The sequence below is a fragment of the Canis aureus genome, chromosome 15 (genome assembly GCF_053574225.1).
Source record: "Canis aureus isolate CA01 chromosome 15, VMU_Caureus_v.1.0, whole genome shotgun sequence".
Classification (NCBI taxonomy): domain Eukaryota; kingdom Metazoa; phylum Chordata; class Mammalia; order Carnivora; family Canidae; genus Canis; species Canis aureus.
Window position 1 is genome coordinate 43,393,445 of NC_135625.1, and position 22,380 is coordinate 43,415,824.

The window sequence follows — 22,380 nt, forward strand, 5'->3', positions numbered from 1 at the left end:
AGAGACACAGGCAGAGGAAGAAGCAGGCTCCATGCAGGGAGCCCAATGCGGGACTCCATCCCGGGACTCCAGGATCATGCCCTGGGCCGAAGGCAGGCACTAAACCACTGAACCACCCAGGGATCCCAATTCTTTCTTTCTTTCTTTTTTTTTTTTTTTTTTTTTAAGATTTTATTTATTTATAAGAGCATGAGGAAGGAGGAGAGAGGGAGAAGCAGACTCCTCACTGAGTAGTAGGGAGCCTGACACAGGACTTGATCCTGGGACCTTGAGATTATGAGCTGAGCTGAAGGCAGATGCTGAACTAACTGAGCCACCCAAATCCCCCTTTTGCCTTGATTCTTTAATAAAAATTAGTAAAACACAGGGGAACCTGAGTGGCTCATTCAGTGAAGTGTCCAGCTCTCGATTTTGGCTCAGAATCATGGGATGGAACCCAGTGTCTGGCTCCATGGTTAGCACAGAGTCTGCTTAAGAGTCTCTCCCTCTACCCCTATCCCCACCCCCCTTGCATTCTCTCTCTCTAAGAAAAAAAATTGGTAAAATAGATGAAAGTGCCACTCAGAAGTATCAGTCTTTTTTTTTTTTTTTTTAAGATTCTCTTTATTTATTTGAGAGAGAGAGAAAGTATACACAAGTGAGGGGGAAGTGCAGAGGGAGAGGGACAAGCAGACTCCCCACTGAGCAGGGACCCTGATGCAGGGGCTCCATCCCGGAGATCATGACCAGAGCCAAAGGCAGACACTTAACCAACTGAGCCACCCAGGTGCCCCCAGGAGTATCAGTCTTTAAGAGTTAATACAGTCAGGAACAGGAGAGGTTGGAACATTTTACAGTTTTTCACTTCATTTGGACATTTGTTGGACCTAAGCCAGTCCCCTGTATTCAGTTATGAAAGAAAAATAAGGAACAGTATAAAATACCGGAACCATATGGTCAAAGTCTGGGTGAAAAGGGCAGATGTAATTAGAGGTTTTGTGATTAATTTAATATTCTGAGATGGAACTCCCCTAGTAAGATGGAAGTCATTTGTTTATCTGGCTTTGACTTTCAGATATGTTTTGAGAAAACCTTCAGCATGAAGTCTATGCAATGTGTCCGACCCCTTTGTTTTTATGGAAGGCCTTCTGCTCTGCAGAGCCGACAAGGAAGGCTGCCGGCATCTCTGGTTTGCCTGCGTTCTGTCTGGTGTGATGAGAATGAGAGAGAGAGAGAGAGAGAGAGAGAGAGAGTGTGTGTGTGTGTGTGTGTGTGTGTGTGGTGGGGATAGTGGCAGCACAGGGGAGTCTCCTTGTTGAACCTCTTAGTGTTGTCATTGCTTATTAAGATTCTTTTTTTAAAAAATCTTTATTTCTTTTAAGAGAGAGAGCACACAAGTAAGGAGAGGCAAAGGTTGAAGGAAAGGGAGAATCCCAAGCAGGCTCCATTCCCAGAGCAGAGCCTGACATGGGGCTCGATCTCACGACCCCAAGATCATGACCTGAGCCAAAAATCAAGCCACCCAAGCACCCCATTGCTAATGATCTCTTTAAAACAAAGAAACCCAGATGCCTGGGTGGCTCGGTGTTTCAGCATCTGCTTTTGGCTTAGGTCGTGATCCCAGGGTCCTGGGATGGAGTTCCCCATTGGGCTCCCTGCATGGAGCCTGCTTCTCCCTCTCCCTAGGTCTCTGCCTTTCTCTGTGTCTCTCATGAACAAATAAAATCTTTTTTTAAAAAAATAATAAAGAAGCCCCATCTTTGACATTCTTCTGACTCATATTATCTGTATCTGAGTTATATTCTCTAGAAACTTAAGTGATTTTGAAATCAATGCCTGTGATAATGTGGCTCTGTTATCATTTGTCCAGCTGTTCCCTAATTAAGGACTTAGAGTTCATTTCTAAGTATTTTACTCCAAGGTATGCAATAAGCATCCTTGTCTGTATGTTATGGAGCTTTTGACTTTATAAGTAGATTACTCGAGGTAGAAGTAACGGGTCAAATGATGTGTACATTTTAAGACTTAATAGATATCCTTCCCAAAAAGGCATAGCAATTTTTACTCCCTCCAGCCATGTAGAGAAATGCCTTTATTTCTCATCTAAAATTCTTGCTGGGGGGATCCCTGGGTGGCTCAGCGGTTTAGTGCCTGCCTTCGGCCCACGGCATGATCCTGGGGTCCCGGGATCAAGTCCCACATCAGTCTCTCTGAACGGAGCCTGCTTCTCCCTCTGCCTGTGTCTCTGTCTCTCTCTCTGTGTCTCTCATGAATAAATAAATAAAATATTTAAAAAAATAAAATAAATAAAATAAAATTCTTGCTGGTTGAAGAGGTGGGAAAAGGCATTTCATTTTGCTCTAATTTGCACTTTGTGGACTACTCACGAGCTCGAGCAACTTGATGTAGAGTTGTTCGCCATTTGCATTTCTTGAGTCGATTACTCCCTTTTCTCCTGAGCTGCTTTCTTACTAATTTGAAAGAACTTTTTGTCCATTAAGCGTATTTACTTTTTGTCGTGTGTGTTGCAGATATTTCTTTCTCAGCCTTTTTGTCTTTTGACTTTGTGAATAGTGTCATGTTGCCATAAACTTTTAAAACTTTTAAATGTTATTTGTATGGCTCTTCTTTATGCCACCTACTTTCCTCACTTAATGCTAGTTTTTTTCCCCTCCCTAAATTGATCCCATGGTATTTTAGAGTTTCTGTTGTTAATGTGGATGGGATTTTTTTTTTCTTTTTCTAGTTCAGCTGGATATAGCTGACATAGAGAAAAGCTGTTCATTTGAATATACTTGTTTTGTTTGCAGGTTGCTAAATTCTTTCTAGCTTTGAGTTTATTGAGTTTCTAAACATAGTCACATCATCTCCAAACAAAGATAATTTTATCACCTTCCAGTACCTACTCCATTTTTTTTTTCTTTTGCAGTACAACGAGCTCTGGGATTTCCGTTAAAGTTATTAAACCTCTTTTATGGGTGAAAATCACATCCAGTGTGGAGCCCAGCTGCATCAGGAGCTGTGTTGCTCTGTGCCATGGCCTTCCTGTATGGCATCCTCACATCTCTGCACTGCCAGGGTTGTGTAGGCTCCTTCCTTCCCAGCTGGATTCTGAGCTCTTTGAAGTTGGGCATCATGTCTGTTATGTCCCTCCCGGAGCTTGGCAGAGAAGCAGGCACCTAATAAATATGTTGGGACTATCAAGTGCAGGGACAGAGCCCCTCGTCTCTTCTTCCTTGCAGCTGGCTCTGACATCTCTCACCCTGTGGAGTTTAGACTTTGGAGCCTCTGCACCAGTGACGTTCTCCCTTCTCAGACTTTATCAGCATCACCTGGAGAGCTTGTTAAAACACAGATTGTGGGGTCACTGCTAACGTTGCAGATTTAGCAGGTCTGGATCCCAGAATTTTGCATTTTTTACCAGCTTAGATGCTGCTGGTCCGGGCAATACTGTTTGAGAACCACTGCGCTAGGCTAATTGGTGACTTTGTGGATGGAAGGCTAAGAATTTGTTGTGTGAAAAAGCCAGATTCTTGTGGTGATCCAAATTCTCCAGTAACCAGGTCCCCCTTCACTTCATCCCAGGAGCTTCTGCCCCAGGCCCTGTCCCTCCATGTGAGTCTGTGCACTGAAAGAGTGTGTGTTAGGGGACACACAGTATTCCTCTTTCACAGGATGGGAGATTTTGAAATGAAATCTACTTTTTTAGGTTTAATGAAAATTGACTCCCCTTTCCACCCTCTCAGCCTCTGCACTTAGATACCTTCATGAAAACAGAATCATACATCGGGATCTAAAGCCAGAAAACATCGTCCTTCAGCAAGGAGAGCAAAGAGTGAGTGACCTTCCTGGAAAAGTCCTCAGGGGACTGCCTCAGGGAGCTGCTCTGGTAGAAAAAGAACACCCTTTATATCTTTGTTTATAATTGCATTTCCTTGACTTTGTATTTGCTTTGATTCTCTGGGAACACTTTTTGATTTGAAATGGAGTTCAGCAAAAAGCTCTTGCTTGCAGATGGAGGCAAGTCTGAATGGATCACATTGTTAATTGCCCAAGTTGCAGGAATCTGATAAGGCAAATAATGTTTCTCTTCCCACCTCCGCCCCAGCCTTTGGGACCAGTACCTCTTAGAAATAGACTTTCTGTTTCCTGTGTGTTTGAGAGCACAATGTTTGATGCTAACCTGGAATTACTTGCATTGGATGTGACACAGAGGAGGCATTTGGAGCTGGCACCTGCCCATAGAGCCTGACCCAGCCTTCAGTCTCCACAGAGCTCTTTGGGACCCTCCTCAGGGGCCCTCCTGCTTGGGTGTGGGGGTTATCTCCCCACACAGCACCACACCTTGGCACTGTGCCTTTTCACAGCCTTGCTTTGTTTGGCTGGGGGTGACAAGCAAGGGGTCTGCTGAGTGGAATATAGTAATATAGTAATCCAACTCAGTCCATCAACATTTTTGGGCCTGACCCGTGACTATTCATAGGGCTCACCTTTGTTTCGGTTCATACTCATTCTTGCCAGTGTTCTAAGATTTGAGAACTAAGGGTATTTCCTGAGAAGGTCTTTAACCTCATAAAGTTCAGATTTAGCAGTCTTGAGGGCTGGGGCATAGTCCATTCATATTGACCTTCCACTAGTGATTAGTTGCAGAGCCAAGGAGAACATGTATCTTTTTTTCAGCCTTTTTACTGTGCGTGTTTTCTCTTGCCTTATATCTGCCATATTGAAGGGAGCCTTCTTTGGTGGTTCTTAGGAACTCAGGATCTAATACTACTGGGGAATTCAGAAATATCCTCTGCTCTTGTCAGCAATCAGTTCTTATAAGAAGACAGTGTATTTTCATAATCCTCCAATTTCTCCTCTTTTTTTTTTCCAGTTAATACACAAAATTATTGACCTAGGATATGCCAAGGAACTGGATCAGGGCAGTCTTTGTACTTCTTTTGTGGGGACCCTGCAATACCTGGTAAGAAATGAGATGTAGATTTATGTGTTTGTTTATCAGTTTCTCTCTGATGGCTGAACTTGAGCGGCTCCTCTCTGTCCTTGCCTTCTAGCATCTAAATCTTGCCAGCTCTTTAGACGGTTCCCAAATATATAGGAATTGTTGTATGACAGAGATATAATCTGTTCAAGTCAGCACTTTTTTTTTTAATTTGAGAGAGGATGAGAGAGAGTGTGTGCTTGAGTGGAGAGGGGCAGAAGGAGAGGGGGAAGCAGACTCCCTGCTGAGCAGGGAGCCCCATAAGGGACTTGATCCCAGGACCCTGAGATCATGACCTGAGCCAAAGGCAGATGCTTAACTGACTGAGCCACCCAGGTGTGCCTCAAGTTAGCACTTTCTGCCAGTGGAGGCCCAATGGAAGGATATGGTTATCTTCTTTGATATCAGAAGGGCTTTGTTAGTATGTGCCCTTCTACACATCCCATAATGTCTTGGGTTTCAATATTTTATCTGAAAATAAAGAGTTTAAACTAGATCCATGCTGGTCCGTAGAAGCCACAGTTTCCATGTGGTGTCTTGGCCACCAAGAAGGAGCCAAGTTCCTATTTGTACATCATTTGGTCTAAATATTGGGGTTCTATTTTAGTCACTCATTCACTCAGTAAATACCGACTGAGTATTATAGTTTGTGTCTGTGTGCCAGGCACTGTGCTGGGAGTTGGCGATGCAATGGGAAAGAGACTGGCATTTCCTTGGTCTTTAGGAGCTTGGAGTTTGGTGAGAGAGCAGGCATTACCCCCCACACTTACACAGAAACTAAGAAACTACAATTGTGACAAGTGCTACAAAGGGAAAGGGTGGGGTGTTATAAAAATATGTATTAGGAGGACCTCACCTAGTCTGGGACTGGAAGGGGCTGGAGGCAGGGAAAAGAAGGGATTGAAGCAAAGGATGTAGTCCATGGAGGACCAGAAAGACACTGAAGGGTTTAAATTTGGAGAGGGATTGGTATTACCCCTTGAAAAGATGAGTCTTGATGCATTGTGGAGGATGAATTGCACTGAACAAGAGTAAATAGCGGGTAAGTAGTAAGGAGGCTGTTGTGATAGTAAGCTCAGAGCTGGTGGTAGCATTGAGGATGTAGAAAATAAGTCAAGAAATGCCTAGCAAACATTATATGGTCTCATTCATTTGGGGAATATAAAAAATAGTGAAAGGGAATAAAGGGGAAAGGAGAAAAAATGAGTAGGAAATACCAGAAAGGGAGACAGAACATGAGAGACTCCTAACTCTGGGAAACAAACAAGGGGTGGTGGAAAGGGAAGTGGGTGGGGGGTGGGGGTGACTGGGTGACGGGCACTGAGGGGGGCACTTGATGGGATGAGCACTGGGTGTTATGCTATATGTTGGCAAATTGAACTCCAATAAAAAATAAAAAATAAATTTAAAAAAATAACAATTAAAATTAAAATTAAAAAAAAAAAAAAGAAATGCCTAGCAAGAGACTCCATAAGACTTGGTAATAGATTGCTTGTGGATGGTAACAACCAGTAAAATTTTGGTTGATCGAGGGGTCTGCAGTTTAATGAACAAACAAAAAAAGGTTGAAAGCCACTGGGCTAAATAAGCTTAAATGTTTTATCTAGTTCTTAAAAAATAAGAAGAAATTCTTTGATGTCTCTTTGAGTGCATTTATACTTCCTGCTTATCCTACCAACTAGGGTAACAGGCTCCATCGCTTTATGACCTGCTCTCTGGATAGAGGTCTCAGAGTGGTGACCCATGGGGGGCTGTGATTTAGGCCCCTGCCCTGTGTCCATATCATGTAATTACATAGGTCCTACTGAGTATACTCTGGGAGCCTCACGGGCTCAGCAGGAGTGATGTGGGGTGACCCCGTGCTCTGACCAGGATGCTCAGTGAAATCTGCACCTTTAAAAACTAAAGCTTCTGTCTATAACCAGATACAGAGATTGATCTGACCCTTCCCCAATTTTTCCTCGTGTTTGGCACTCCTTGACCCTTCCATAAGGGTCACACTTCTAGCCAGACAGTCCATGGTCCTGTCTCCCTGCCTGGGCTTGTGATGGTCCTTTCTGGAATGTCCCCTCGCAGACACTTATGTGAGGAGCCTTCTTCTGACCCAGGTTCTGTTCTGTGCTTCAAAGCTTTGCTTGGTTACTTCAGCTGTCTCTGCTTGGGGAGCAGTCCTGCATCTGGCTGATTGTAAATATCCCATCTCATTGTACGACCACATTCCTAAATCACATCAGTTTAAGAGACTTGGTCATCATTTAATGTGTGTGTACGCATTTGGTGTGTATAGCCTGGTGTCATTTTCCTTTGTTGTATGTAAGCTATCTTCCCACCTGGACACTGCACCCAAGAAAAGGGCATATGATGTTCTCTGGTCTACCCAAAACACCCCTAGGGGCCCTTGTATCAATATCAGGAGTGAATGAAGTGCCAAAAAATTCTAGACACCACCAGTTACACATGTGGTCACCTCCTCACCCTGGAATGGACATGCCAATGTGCTCTGGATGGAGTCAGGGGCATGTGGGGACATGATTAGAGGGGCAGGTTGCCCCCTCCTGTGGCAGCTCCTCAGAAGAGGAAGCAGCTCAGGTGTTTTCCCACCACACATTCTTACACAGGCCCCGGAACTCCTGGAGCAGCAGAAGTACACAGTGACCGTGGATTACTGGAGCTTTGGCACCTTGGCTTTTGAGTGCATCACGGGCTTCCGACCTTTTCTCCCTAACTGGCAGCCCGTGCAGTGGTGAGTGAGGGACGGGGGGCCTGTGGGTGGGGCGAGGAGCACCTCCTGAAGGGAGGATTGTGTCCCCCTGTCTTTGTCACATCCTTTACCTGTTCCCACCTCACCGGGCACTTCCAGCCTGGGCCCGAGGCATCGGTCATCTGTCTCCCATAGAGGATGTCATGTTAGGACCCAGCACATGGGCAGTCCAGACTCAAAAATCCTGGAAAAGTAGAGCAATTGTTAAAGTGTTAACATCTTTAAAAATAATGCCGTATAAATATTTGCCCTGTATTCAGTAGCAACATGCCAGTACATTTACAGACTGCTCTATACAACGGTGTACTTATACTGAAGATGCTGTGTATTAGTAAATAAATAAAGGACATGTATGCAAGACAAATGATAAGTATTTTCGTGGAAGTGTATTATTGACAAATTTTACCATTCCTAAATATAAATTTTTGTTTTAAAAGCATAAGAAAGTGGCTTAAAATTTGAACCAATTTGCACACAAGAAAGTTACCAGAAAAAAGATTTATAAATAAAAAACTGAAGGATATACTTTTTAAAAAATTATATCTTTGCCTTTTTTTTAATTACAAAAATAAGTGTATAAGTGTTCATTGTATATGTGAAGGTAAATCATTACCAAAATGTGTAGTTTGAAAACTAACATTCCCCTAAATTAGGTTTCATTCAGAGTATTGAGAGGCCACACACTAATTTAAATGATGCAACTGTTATTCCAATTTTTTTTTTTTTAAAGATTTTATTTATTCATGATAGACATAGAGAGAGAGGGGCGGGGGCAGAGACACAGGCAGAGGGAGAAGCAGGCTCCATGCCGGGAGCCTGACGCGGGACTCGATCCCGGGACTCCAGAACCACGCCCTGGACCAAAGGCAGATGCTAAACCACCGACCCACCCAGGGATCCCCCAAATTTTGTTTTTATTTCCAGTTTTTGTTTTGTATTGTTTTGTTTTAGAGCAGTAATAAGTTCATATGGTTCAAGCTTCCAAAAGTGATAAAAGAGTATGCACTGAAAAGTCCCCTCTGGGCAGCCTCCCCACCACCTGGCTTCCTTCCCCATAGGTACCTTCCCCATAGGTTTTTGGTGTGCTTCCAAGGGTGTTTCATATGGGTACAAGAAAATTGGTCTGTACTTGTCTGTTGGTTCGTTTGTGTTTCACCTCTTTTTTACATCAATGATTAACATAATATGAACTGTCCTGCATGTGCTCACAAAACATTTTTACACCATGAGAATTTCTTTCACACAATCCAGAAAGAACCACTATGAACATTTTTGTGTGTCTCCAGGCTCTTCAGTATATGTTATACTTTTTACAAAAACACAAATTATTATACTCTCCTGTAACCTGCTTCTCAGTCTTGCTATTGAAAATCCTTTATGTTTTTCCATTATTTGTCATATCTGGTATGCAACTGAATGGCTATACTGAAATTTATTTAATTTATGCCCCGTTATTGGAAGCATAGGTGGTTTAGAATTTTTACTTCTTAAAATAACACCAAGAATAATGTTCTTATAGGGAAATCTTTATGGATCCATAATTATTTCCCTAGGACAATTCCTAGAAGTGGAATTAACTGATCAAAAATTATGTGCATCGTAAAGGTTTTTGATGTGTATTAAAATGCTCAACAGAAAGGTTGTATAAATAATGTTTTGACCAGGAACATACAAAGCTGCCTCTTTTACCATACCATTGCCAGCACTGGCTATTATATTTTTCTAAATATCTTTTTGGAAGTAATGAAAACAGTAACTTTTTCAAAGGACAGGTACTTAACTTACATCATTAATTATTTACTTATAAGATTTAGCCTTGGAAATCAACTCTAGAAGAGTGGTTTTTGTGATGGCAGTCCAGTTCAGTCAACATGTATAATGCAAAGAGAAATGAGGCCAGGTGACTGCTTTTCTGGAGTCTGGCAAAATGGCAAAGTATGCCCTCCTGTGGTGGTTTATTTTAAAACAAGCAGTACTTGAGCTGCGTAAGTTCTAGAATATTAAGGAATTGGCTCATTAATTTATAGTCACACCTTATTCTATAACCATCATAAAAATAACTTAAATATCTGTACATCAATATTTTTAACTAATCAAAGAATTGCTGCTTTTCTTCAGTTCAAATGTTGAGCTTTTTCATTATTTTTAACAAGATGAGTTAAAATCCATTCAAACTGGAAGAACAAGTGCTATTTGAAAATATATCCCTAATGTCCCAGCATCTGTATGGTAAGTCTGTTGTCTGCAGAATCAGCTTTTTAGAACTCCACTCCAGTGCTGGAAGGCCAGGTGACACTTCAGGCAGACTTGGACACCCAGTCAGGAGCTGTTTAGTGGACTAGTTTGTGAGAATTATCTGTCTCATTTGTCTTGTAATGCCTTAGACAACTTTTTAAAAATTTCACTCTCTCGTCTCAGATGGCAAGTGGATAGTAATTTCAGGACAGAGGCAGTTTGAGCTTCATAATTCTGTTGTAATGCTACTTTGAAATACTTTTCAGGACCTAACCAATAAACATTTATTTACTATGTCCTTTTATGTTTATAATTTTCCATTGATGGACTAATGACAAGCTTGCCCCTGCCTTACAGTAATCTTAGTACCAGCCAGAGCTGTAAGCCGGTGGCCACTGCCATGTGCCAGTGCCTGTAGGCTTCCCACATGCTCCAGACAGGCCAGCTGACCCCTTGCCTATGAGAAGTGTTCAGGACTAAAGTATTTTTTTATTTGAATTTCCCAGGTGTTTTTGGGAAGGAAAGACTTGTACATTCAGACAGAGTAGAAAGAATGGTAGACTTTGGGTTTGAGTCCAGATCTGCCATTCTGTAGTTATAAGACCTTGGGCAAGTCAACCGATCTTCATGTCCTTACCACTGAATGGGGGACTAAAAACAGGGCCTACCACATGGGATTATTGTGGCAAAGAAGCCTGTGTTCGGTGTTGAAGTACTTGGTTATCTATGAAGCATAATTCAAATTTAAGGCATTTTTCTCATCACTGAAAAGCTTTGAAACTAGTTGCGTTTAACATTTTTTCCCCTTCAAATACTATTTCCGGTGCATCGGTGCATCAGTAAGTTCTCTAAATTGGGAAATGTGAATTCATTCACCACTAGAGTTAACATTTAGTCACCTACATTTAGAGGGAAGTGTGTTGCGTGTGCATGTGTTGCGCGTATATCCTATAAACGTGATACGTGTGCAGTGATCCTGGTTTGGAAGTTCTAATTGTATCCTCTGTCAAAACATGAATTTTGTATTAGATAAAATGAAAAGTGGAGAAAATTATAAAGACAAGCTAAGGATGAGATTAGAAGTTGGCAGTACTGGCTGTGGTACTCTGGGCACAGGAGGGTTGATGCCTCCACTCCTTCAGGCGGTACAGACTGTTTTTCAGCTCTGAAAGAAATCATCCCAGCCAGATGCAGATGCATTGACTGCTACCCAAAGATAAAATTGCAACCCGGGGGTATCCTGTACAGTTGTAAAGTGATATGTTACAGATGTAAAGTACCTCTTGCCCAAGTGACTTGGGGGCTATAATCAAGGAGATGACATGTTTGCAGGCATTCCAAAGTCCGGCAGAAGAGTGAGATGGACATTGTCGTCAGTGAGGACTTGAATGGAGCGGTGAAGTTTTCAAGCTCCTTACCCTATCCCAATAATCTGAACAGGTAAGGCACAGTGGCACATATCCTCTATGTAGTTTTCTTCCTTTTTTAGAAATAGGTGTCTGCAGTAACATCGGAAAGCTTTTCAAGAGGTTATCAGGATAGCATCCTGTGACTTAAGGACTTGAGATGATCATCTCAGTCATAAACTTAGAATGGATTCCCACTCTTCACCCCATCTAGAAATGATCTCTTTTCTAAATTCACATAACAATTTATCTGTACCTCTTACCACCTTTAGTAGCTTCTAGTTTGTATTACATTTGGTTTTGCATAGGGTTTGTCTTCTAGTCAACCGTAAGCCTTTTCAGATTGTGTTTTTCTTCTCTTTGCACTCCTGTGTAGCCTCATACTGTGTCATAGTCAACAAATCTTTGTAGTTTGCACAGCATTGCAAACTAGTCTTAGAGCCAGAATGTGAACACTTAGATAGTAATATCAACATTGTATAGTAGTACAAAAGAAAGTGGCAAGGCAGTCACACACAGCCGAGTGGTGCAGATAATAATTACCATGAGTATTTAGAGGATGGGGAGAGCGGTAGCGTGTGGACTAGAACTGGAACGACTTTGGATGAGCTGGAACTTTCTGGAAAGATGTGCAGGACATGGATAGATGAAGAGGAAGGAAGGCTGAGGGGGAAGGAGTGAGGGGAGCAAAGGCATGTTCCAGGGGCAGTGCAAAGAGAGTTGGCCTTCGTGGGGGCTGAGAGTGCCTACATGAGGCAGACCTGTGCCCGGGAAGGAGTGTGAACTTTGTTGTGGGAACCATGAGTGGGTTTTGCGCTGCAGGGGTTCAGGAGGGAGGACATGGGATGGGTGTGGATTAAAATAAACCTGGCAGAATGGGGTCTAACTTGGGGCAGGGGGCTCACCTGGAGGTAGGACACACCTGCGGCATATGAAGAGCTTCACATTTCACTCTCCTGCAGCCAGGTGATCATTGGTCTGTTGACCTATCTGTTGAGAAATCTGGGATTTCAGGGGGTATTTTAGCAGATCAGGTAAAAGGATAAGCACTCAAAAAAAAAAAAAAAAAGAAAAAAGGATAAGCACTCAAATCATTAGTCTGGCTGGAAATGTTCGCTTTCTCTCAGGGGGAAATTCATTTTCAATAATCATACTGGTTGCCACGGGTGTATGTGTAGCGGTGAGTGTGTGTGAGGTGCGTACCTTCCAGTTTTGTGTGGGAGGCCGCCTGAGGGCAGTGCAGTGGTCTCCTCCCACACCGTGCCCTCGTTCTTCTCAGCATCCTGGCACAGCGACTGGAGAAGTGGCTGCAGCTCATGTTGATGTGGCACCCACGGCAAAGGGGCACCGACCCTGTGTACGGGCCCAATGGTTGCTTCAAGGCCCTGGATGACATCTTAAACCTAAAGGTAAGTGCGGAGCTAGGTCAGCCCCGAGGCAGCAGTCAGGCCCCTGAGGGGCTGTGGCCAGGCTCAGGAGAAAGAAGAGCGCCTTATGAAGCAGGTCATGGGCCATCTGAGCCGTGGAGAGGGGGCTCCTATGAGTGCCTATCCCTGTGCTAACTGACTTCAGTTGTAAGGTCATAGCTGTGGACAAGCAGGAGTATTAAAGACCAGAACATAGGAACCCTCGTTCCTTTGCTCCCACTGGGACTCCTTTCCCCCAGCTAGCCTTGCCCCTTTCTTTGTGGGGCTGGAAAATGTTGCGAGCAGTAGACGACACAGGCAAAGAGTTGGGCTTCTCTGTAAAGATGGGTTTTTTTCCAATAACATCTGGGTTGTGTTGCAGCTGGTTCATATCTTGAACATGGTCACAGGCATCATTCACACCTATCCAGTGACTGAGGACGAGAGCCTGCAGAACTTGAAGGCCCGAATCCAGCATGACACAGGAATCCCCGAGAAGGACCAGGAGCTGCTGCAGGAAGCTGGGCTGGCACTGATCCCTGACAAGCCCGCCGCTCAGTGCATTTCAGACGGCAAGGTCAGCCCCTGCTCCTTACAGAATGCCTGGTGTTTAACTCTGACTTTGCCCCCAGGCTCTTCAGATTTCAGCTCTACTCTGTTGCATGGTACAGGTACCTCTCTGTTTTTTTTAGTTGGAATGTGAGATCCCCTGCATCAATCTAATACCTAATGGGATACACGAATCCTTCTACGGTTGACTTGTTACTTTCAGACCACTTAGATGCCTTTCTGTTGTTGCCTTCATTGCCAAAGCAATGCTTTGCTCCTCCGAGTCAGCCAGAGCTGTTTCCAGTGTACCTTTGCGTACAGAACCATGTGGACAGCTACAGCTATGCACCACCTGGTCCCTGTCCCAAGGAACCGATGAAGTTAACTTATGAGAACCAAGCATTGGTTAGGAAGGGAGATAGTGAACATCTGCATTGCACAGTAAAAATAATAGAGAATAGATAAAAAAGCTATTACTACTAACAAGTAGTAAATAAGACACACATTTGGATGATAAGTATAAAGGGAACACAAAGGGACATCTAGGCTGGAGTCATTGAAAAAGGCTTCCTGGACATTCAGTACCTGCTGGCTGAAGATGATGCCATCGGCGAACAGCAGGAAGCGCTCTGAAATCCCTGTGTTATTACTTGAAAAAGGCAGGAGTGGGACCCACAAGATTTCTTCTTGTTCTTGTCCCTTTGCAGCTGAATGAGGGCCGCACACTGGATATGGACCTTGTCTTTCTCTTTGACAACAGTAAAATCGCCTATGAGACTCAGATCTCCCCACGGCCCCAACCTGAAAGTGTCAGCTGTATTCGTAAGAACATCATTGGTTTGGTTTTGTTTTGTTTTGTTTTGTTTTGATTAATCACTTGGGATGCCTGGGTGGCTCAGTCAGTTGGGTGTATGCCTCCAACTCAGGTAATGATCCCAAGGTTCTAGGATCGAGCCTCATGTCAGACCCTCTGCTTGGTGGGAGGCCTGCTTCTCCCTCGGCCTGCTGCTCCCCTTGCTTATGGTCACTCTCTCTGTCAAATAAAATATTTTCAAAAAATCACTACAGTGCTTGGGACAAGGTAGGAGGGAGAGACATGGACCAGGGGAGGGGGTCCACAACCAAGGAGATGAGCTTACCCAGTCCCTGGGCAGCCTTCATTACTTAGGACTTACGAGTAGCCCAGCCAAAAAAGAGGAAAGGAAGTCTTCAATTTCTATCTCAAGGTAGAACTTTAAGCACAGGACAGAGAATACTGCCTGTAAGCCTCTGAGCTTGATCGAATCAGAGGGCAAAGAGAGGGCTTGTGCTCTCTCGTGCTCTCTCTGTCAAATAAATAAAATCTTAAAAAAAAAAAAAGAATAAAAGGATAAAGATATCAATGATCCAAAGTCTTAGTTCCAGACTTACTGCTTATTTCAGCATGTTCCAGGACTACTATTTGAAGCTGAATTTTTAGAAAACTACGTATGACCTTAAATGTTGTAAACATAAAGATTTCTGTTTAAAGCAGAAACAGATTTCTGCTTTAAACAGAAATCTTTTCTGTATACATGTGATTATTTGTACATGGTTCACAAAATGTTTCTTCAGATTGATAGGTATTGATTGGTACACACTTGTGCTGTTAATGGGGTACAAAAAATGGCCACGAGAGTAGCCAGGTCTAACCCCCAAAACCGCTCTGGAGTAGCATAGCAGTTCTACAACCATGCAGGGTAAAAGTACCAGTGACGTCATGAGGTAGGATGTGGTTCATGGTAGGGCAGTTATCCTCTGACAGTTGCCTATGTCTCTGTTCCAGTTCAAGAGCCCAAGAGGAACCTGTCTTTCTTCCAGCTGAGGAAAGTGTGGGGCCAGGTCTGGCACAGCATCCAGACCCTGAAGGAAGACTGTAACCGGCTGCAGCAGGGACAGCGAGCTGCCATGTACTATGCCAGGCGGTTTGGGACTTAACTTATTTCAAATTACTTGGTGGCTTTTGCCACAGGAAAGCAGCAGAGGCAGGGGCCCAGAAGCAATGGGAAGGAGAGACAAGAGAGAGACGCTGGTTTGGATGGGCAGGAAGTGGTCAGCTGGGCAGGGCTAAGGGAGGCCCTTTTAGACTTTAGGAGGTGAGTGAGGTTGGCTCATGGAGCAGGAGTGTAAACTGAGGGCTGGGCTGGCTGAACAAGGGGCAGAATTTGGAATGTGGAAAACCTCACCGCAATCGGGTCAGCAAAAACCCCCTGACTTCAGGCTCTCCAGGTCACTGGCCCTTTGTGTGGTATTGGCCTAATTCCAATTTTGCTGCGGAACCTCGTGCTAGCAGAGGGCTAGGAAACTATGATTAGAAGTGGCTGCTTATGTTATGATAATAATTAGAGTAGGGACCTGCCTCAGCGTTTGAGGTGGTTTTGTTATTGTACAGGACATGGTATTTGGATTGCAAAGATGCCCAAAGGCTGTTTCTTGTGGTCCCTGCAGGATGAATCTCCTTCGGAATAATAGCTGCCTCTCCAAGATGAAGAATTCTATGGCTTCCATGTCTCAGCAGCTCAAAGCCAAATTGGATTTCTTTAAAACCAGCATCCAGATTGACCTGGAGAAGTACAGTGAGCAAACTGAGTTTGGAATCAGTGAGTGTACTCTTTCTGCCATGAGCTTGGAGAGACCATTTCTTGCTTTCTTTTTTTTTTTTTTCTTCTTGAGGTTTCTTTTGTCTCTTACAATTGAGTTGTTTGTTTCTATTTTGTTTTTGTGGTGTTTTCATTTTGTTTTTTTCTTCCCCCCCTACAATTTTTTTTTCCAGCATCAGATAAACTTCTGCTGGCCTGGAGGGAAATGGAACAGGCCGTGGAGCTCTGTGGGCGGGTAGGACACTCAATTTAAATTCCTGTCCTTACAGAGGGGGGCTGAGGCTTCCCACTACCATTTCTCACTCTCTCCTCAAACACTAGGTCTGTTTGTATGTCCGGAATCAGGTTGTCCTCATCCTGCTTTCTGACCTTAACTAGGACTTGCTGGGGAAAAGGCCAGGTTGATATGCAGTACAGGGGCCCCCTCAATGGCAGATGTGGAAGCTATCTAGACCTGGTACAGATTTGAACAAGGAGCCAAATGCGAAGGATCCTTGTGGGAGGCCTAGACTTCTTCCTATTAGAAAGGGCCTTATATGAATAGTCAACACTCCATCCTGCCAGGGGTTTGGCCTATTTTGTTGGGACGCTAAATCCATAGAGAGAAGTCATCTAGGCATAAAGTCTTAGAACAGCAGAAATCCAGTACCCACTGAAAAATGTTAATTGTGAGGTAAGGGAAGTAAGTATGGCTTAGTGGACCTCACACAAATCAAAGACTGAATGCTCCAAGGCCTTTTCTGGACTTTTCATTTTCTGCTGAGAACTTGGGGAGGGACCTTCACTTCTGTGTCTTCACATCAGTTTCTATGCACCAATACTGACGTGTATGTGTAAGGTGAGTATGATATAGATAATAACTCACCTAACCACAGAGGCAGTGAGTGTACACTGGCACTTATGTACATAAACTATGAAACACAGGCACCCAGGCCTCTCCACGTGGGATAGACAAAGGGGAGAAAGGAATACATATGGGGCATCTTCTTTGTTCTGGGCACCGGGCTGGATACTTTATACACCGTATCTTGTCTGGGCCCTAAAATGGCCTCATTAGAGGATTATTTTATGGCAGAGGAAACTGTAGCTCAGGGCTTAGGTGATTTGCCCACGGGGTCACACAGCCAGAAAGTGATAGACCTGAGATCCAAACTCAGGCCATCTGACTCCAAAGTCTGTATCCCTTCTAGCCGGTCAGTTGAGAGTCTTCAGTGAGTTTGGGAGGGCGACTTGCCCGCCAAATCCTGCACCTCAGAAGGCTCTTATTACGTCAGTTGACATGAGCACAGCTTTTTCATCAGGAGAATGAAGTGAAGCACCTGGTGGAACGCATGATGGCACTGCAGACGGACATCGTGGACCTGCAGAGGAGCCCGATGGGGCGGAAGCAGGGGGGGACGCTGGATGACCTGTGAGTACCAGCTGGCCAGTGGACCAACCCGCACACGCCCCAGCCAAGTTTCCATATGCGTCTGGGAATTGTCCAAGGGTGCAAGTGTGGTTATTATGGAAGCTGTAGGAGACCATTCTATAGAGAATGACCCTCTGGTGGAGCATATTGGCATGTTCCAGAGGAGTGCCAGGGATGAGCAAGGGCAAATCACCATCACTGTCAGCCTTCATTTCCATATCTATCGAGTGGCAAGAAGAACTGTCAGCCCTCACAGAGTTGTGATCAATTCAGATGACTCAGGTAGAGCAGGGGTTCAAAAACTGTAAAGGCTGTGATGGAAGCAGCCTTTGCCGTGGCTTCAGACATCACTGTTCATACCTCCTGCCGTGATCCAGTTGTGGCTCGAAGAGCAGAAAGTAGAACAGAGGAGGAGCCTCGCAGGGCTTAAGAGTTTGAATCCAGAAACTGTTCATTTGAGTCTCTATGAGGAATTTGGCCTTGGCTGTAGGGGGTGATAAGCTGTCCCCGCCAAGCCGTCTGACCTGAAGGGAATCAGACCTGAAGGGAAACACGGAGCTCCCAGGGTGCAGGTGGGCTGGCAGCAGACGAGTTGCATCACACACATGGGAGCTCTCACTTGGGCTCAGCAGGGTCCTCTGATGCCTTTACTAGAGTTCTCAGGACCAGAATCTCAAACGGGAAATCTCATGATCCGGATTCTGTGTTTTCTCCAATTATTTAACCCTTTATTCTCCTTTAGTTTTCAAATAAGTCACCTCTGAGAATGTCAGTCACTTTCACTGTGCCAAGGCTGGAAACGGTTAGGAGATTCTGTTGCCCTTGGGCTTGAGTTTCAAGGAGGCCGTTTGCTCTCCAGGTTATGGCACTGGAGTCACTATTGCAGAAGCCACGTGGACAGGAAATTCCAAGGGACAGAGTAGAAACTCACTTCCTTGAGACTCTCGCTCATTAAACCTTAGAGATGGTTCAGGTTTAATAATGAGGGCCATCGTTGCCTTGTTATAGGCATCACCTGGAATAGCTCCAGGGGTAATAATTCCCTCCAATCAAGGCGTAATGCCCATCTTCTATTTTTTAAAATTAATTTATTTTTTCATGAGAGAGAGAGAGGTAGGCAGATAGAGAAAGAAGCAGAGAAAGAAGCAGGCTTCATGCAGGGAGCCTGATGTGGGACTCAATCCAGGGACTCCAGGATCATGCCCTGGGCCAAAGGCGGGTGCTAAACCACTGAGCCACCCAGGCATTCCCTGTCTTGCTTCTAAAAGGCACTCATTGTACTGGCAGGAATTACCTACCTGGTGTTTTAAATGTATTTCTTCTTCCTGTGTTTCAGAGAAGAGCAGGCGAGGGAGCTTTATAGGAGGCTTAGGGAAAAGCCCAGAGGTAAGTGGGGCTTCTGTGGGCCATGGGTGCCTTGTTTTGTGAGGTGTGCAGCGTTGGCGCTCTGCTGGCCACCGGGAAGAACTGTGCAGCTCCTTCCCTCTTTCCAGACCAGCGAACTGATGGCGACAGTCAGGAGATGGTCCGGCTGCTCCTGCAGGCCATCCAAGGTTTTGAGAAGAAAGTGCGAGTGATTTATACGCAGCTCAGGTATCCGCCCTGACCTTCCTGCCCAAGGGTGGAATTCGGAGAAACTGCGAGGCCTCACATGAGGTCTTTTTCTGGCTCCCCTCTGACTTGCTTCACCTGGAGAAAATTTATCCACAGCTGCTGTCGGATTCCTAGTTACCAGGGATTGTGTTCTTCCACTTTCTCCAACCCCAGTGCCACTGGAGTTTGTCACATTTATTCTTTACAGTAAAACTGTGGTTTGTAAGCAGAAGGCTCTGGAACTGTTGCCCAAGGTGGAAGAAGTGGTGAGTTTAATGAACGAAGATGAGAAGACTGTTGTCCGGCTTCAGGAGAAGCGGCAGAAGGAGCTCTGGAACCTCCTGAAGATCGCTTGTGTGAGTGAGCCCCATGGCCAGGCCCTCAGCCCGCAGGCCTCTCAGGGCCTTTCCACCTCCTGCTGTCACCACCTCCATGGGAGACTACACAGCCCCTGACCGACCACTCATTTGCATTCCCCTCCTTTGGGATGTAGAGTGCCAGGGAGGCATCCCATGTTTGTAATTCTGCATGGGTGCCTTTCCTGTGGCCGCTGTAGGGAAGTACGCCACACAGTCTGGAGGCAAAGTCTGAAACCAAGGTGTTGATGGGGCTGGGGTCCCTCTGCAATCTCTAGGGGGACTCCTTCCTTGCTTCTATCAGCTTCTGGTGGCCCCAGATGTTCCTTGGCTTGTGGGCCACATCACTCTTGTCTCTGCCTGTGTCTTCACAAGACCTTCTTCTCTATATCTGTCTTCTGGGTGTCTCATACAAGGACCCTTGCCATTGGATTTGGGTCCCAACTCAGTAGTCTGGGATAATCTCCTCTCAGGATCCTTAACTGTAGCTACAAAAACCCTTTTTCCAGTAAGGTCACATTCTGAGGTTCCCAGAGCTAGGACACAGACAGATCTTTTGGGGGACCTTCCTGCAGCCCAGTGCAGGGCATGTCTGCGTGACCTGGTCCATCCTCATCCAATCCTGTGCTGCTTAGTATTGTCACCTATGCTTTCGGTGCCCACTGTCTTACTGTAGCTGAGATTCTACTGCGTATTGCTCAGAAAATGGGACACAAGAAAAGAGCCCAAGGCAGAGAAGGCAAAGAGTCAGGTAGAAGCCATGGAAACGAGTTGATGAGAGAGAGAGAGACCCTACACCGTGCAGGCTGCAGAGAGGTTGCCTGGGATGACTGTGCGATTTAGTCACTGATAGTGCTTAAGAGCAAAGAGGAGAATGGGAAGATAGCTGTCGAAGGTGGAAGCAGGATGCAAGGGTGGTGTTTTTAAGATCATGGACTGGAGCAGGTTTGCAGGCCAAGCAGAAGGAGACGGTGCCCTGGGAGACTCACGGTAGCCAAGAGGTAGGAGACAGTTGAGTCACCCACATCTTGAGAACAATGGGGTGTCAGCATGATGAGCATGCGTGGAAGGATTGGCCTTGGGAAGGGGTGGGTGAGATTTCCTCCTGCAGGAAAGGAAGAAAAAAAGAAAGCGAAGACAAGGAGAGAAGATTTAGGAAGGAGAGGAAAGTTGAGGTCTTCCCAGCGATGGCTGATCTGCCATCTGCATTCACATGACATTTATTGAGTGTTGACTATATACCCAGGAGCCTAGGAATGTCATGAAAACTGGAGATAAAGGAGGAAAGCATGAAGCCCAACCCAGGAGCTTGCAGCCTGATGAGGGGCACACACAGGGAAGTGATCTTGAATTGGGGGCGGGAAGTGTCCATCAGCAGCTCGTGCTGTAAGCTGAGTGTAGTGTGCAAAGAGGAGCACCAGCTCCAGTCTTGGAGGTGAGGGAGGCACAGAGAACTTTCACAAGGAAGTGTTATTTCAGTTGAAGAATGAATAGGAGTTAGGTAGGTGCAGAGGACATTCCAGAGTGAAGACCTTGCTCTTTCAGAGGCACAGGACATTGGCCTGAAGGAGTGGGTGTGTTCTGGGTGCTGCACGCAGAGTGGTGTGATGTGTGTGAAAAGCTGTCCTGTGGAATGGAATGGGGAGGCAAGCGCCGGCTTCTGCAGGCCACACTTTGTTTTGAAGGTATAGAAAACACCACAGAATTTATTTTTATCTTTCATGTTGCAGGAAGTTAAATATGGGAACAGTATGGTCATATCTGGGTTTTAGAGAAATCCCTCATGGCAGCTGGAGAACAGATCTGAGACTTCGACAGATCTCATCCCCAAGAGAGAGGGGCCACTCTGGCGGCTGGAGTCCTGGAGCCCCTGTGGAGCACAGGACAGGACAGAGGATGGGGTGCCCTCCTGCCATATTCACAGGCCCAGGCAGAGAAGATGGGGTGGACGGCTGGGTCTCTCCCTGGGTGACGTTCAGCAGGACTTGACTGACTGCTTGAAGCTGGACCTTGATGTTCAGCTGGAAGGAAGGATGTGGGACTGAAGCCCCACGGGCTTCAGCAAGGGTAGGAGCCAGGTGCATGAGGAGATGGTGAGGCCAAGAGATGAGAGTTTGGCCAGAGACATGGAGAGGGGAGGCGTATGAGGTGCTGAGAAGGTTGATAGTAGGTCGTGTCTGCAGGCTACAGGCCAGTGGAGCAGGGGCCACTGGTCAGCCTGACTGAGGTGGAGTGGCTGCAGCAGCCAGCAGACGGCTGGGGGTGGTACTTGGAACATCTTGGTTTTCCTTTCAGCCATCGCACAGATGATGCGATTCCCAACCTTTTTTGTGGGTCTCAGACTTCTATGTGGAAAAGCAAGACGACCTCTGTCTTAATTTCCTTGTGAGAATTTGTTAAGCAACCAGATTAATGAATAAAGCCTATGAATACAGGTACTCAAATCTCCCTATATTGAGAATATTTAGGGTGCCTGGGAGGCTCAGTCAGGGAAGCATATCTGCCTTCGGCTCAGGTCATGATCTCAGAGTCCTGGATCAAGCTCACGGGTTCCCTGTTCAGCATGGAATCTGCTTCTCTCTCTCCCTCTGCTGCTCCCCCTGCTTGTGCTCTCATACTTTTGTGCACTCTCTCGCAAATAAATAAAATCTTTTTTTTTTAAACAACCTTCTATCAAAAAGATAGATATAGATAGATTTTCTAAGCCAAAATGCAAACTGTGGTCATGAGTAGGGTTGTTGACCAATAACTTGTAGGAATACCTAGTGTCCTGTGACCAGTTGTTTCCTGAGAAAATACCATTGTGTGAATGCAAAATTGGGATCATCCCTTTGCTCCAAAATTCCATTGACTTTCTTTTGCTTTTGTCCTTTAGAGCAAAGTCCGTGGTCCTGTCAGCGGCAGCCCAGACAGCATGAATGCCTCTCGCCTTAGTCACTCTGGTCAGCTGCTGGCTCAGCCTTCACCAGCCCCCAGCAGCTTGCCCGAGGCCATCAAGAAAAGGTAGGTCACTGATCAGCACCTGGTGTGTTAGCCATGGGCGCTTCAGGAGGTTGTGGGAATGGAAATGCGTGTTTATCCT

The 22,380-nt window shown here is 45.4% G+C and overlaps 1 protein-coding gene across 5 annotated transcripts in view; it reads left to right on the top strand.

Moving 5' to 3' along the window:
• The window catches only part of IKBKB (inhibitor of nuclear factor kappa B kinase subunit beta), a 61,770-nt gene that overhangs the window by 32,373 nt on the left and 7,017 nt on the right, over window positions 1–22,380 (top strand). For 4 of the 5 annotated variants that reach the window (XM_077849354.1, XM_077849357.1, XM_077849358.1 and 1 more), the window contains 15 exons: window positions 3,726–3,814; window positions 4,856–4,945; window positions 7,582–7,706; window positions 11,292–11,399; window positions 12,645–12,774; window positions 13,154–13,348; window positions 14,028–14,142; window positions 15,125–15,248; window positions 15,787–15,938; window positions 16,112–16,173; window positions 17,228–17,349; window positions 18,686–18,735; window positions 18,843–18,942; window positions 19,151–19,298; window positions 22,174–22,301. In XM_077849354.1, coding sequence (XP_077705480.1) covers window positions 3,726–3,814; window positions 4,856–4,945; window positions 7,582–7,706; window positions 11,292–11,399; window positions 12,645–12,774; window positions 13,154–13,348; window positions 14,028–14,142; window positions 15,125–15,248; window positions 15,787–15,938; window positions 16,112–16,173; window positions 17,228–17,349; window positions 18,686–18,735; window positions 18,843–18,942; window positions 19,151–19,298; window positions 22,174–22,301 — 1,738 coding nt within the window. The remainder of the gene's footprint in view (window positions 1–3,725; window positions 3,815–4,855; window positions 4,946–7,581; window positions 7,707–11,291; window positions 11,400–12,644; window positions 12,775–13,153; window positions 13,349–14,027; window positions 14,143–15,124; window positions 15,249–15,786; window positions 15,939–16,111; window positions 16,174–17,227; window positions 17,350–18,685; window positions 18,736–18,842; window positions 18,943–19,150; window positions 19,299–22,173; window positions 22,302–22,380) is intronic. The other variant, XM_077849355.1, reaches the window with a different exon arrangement.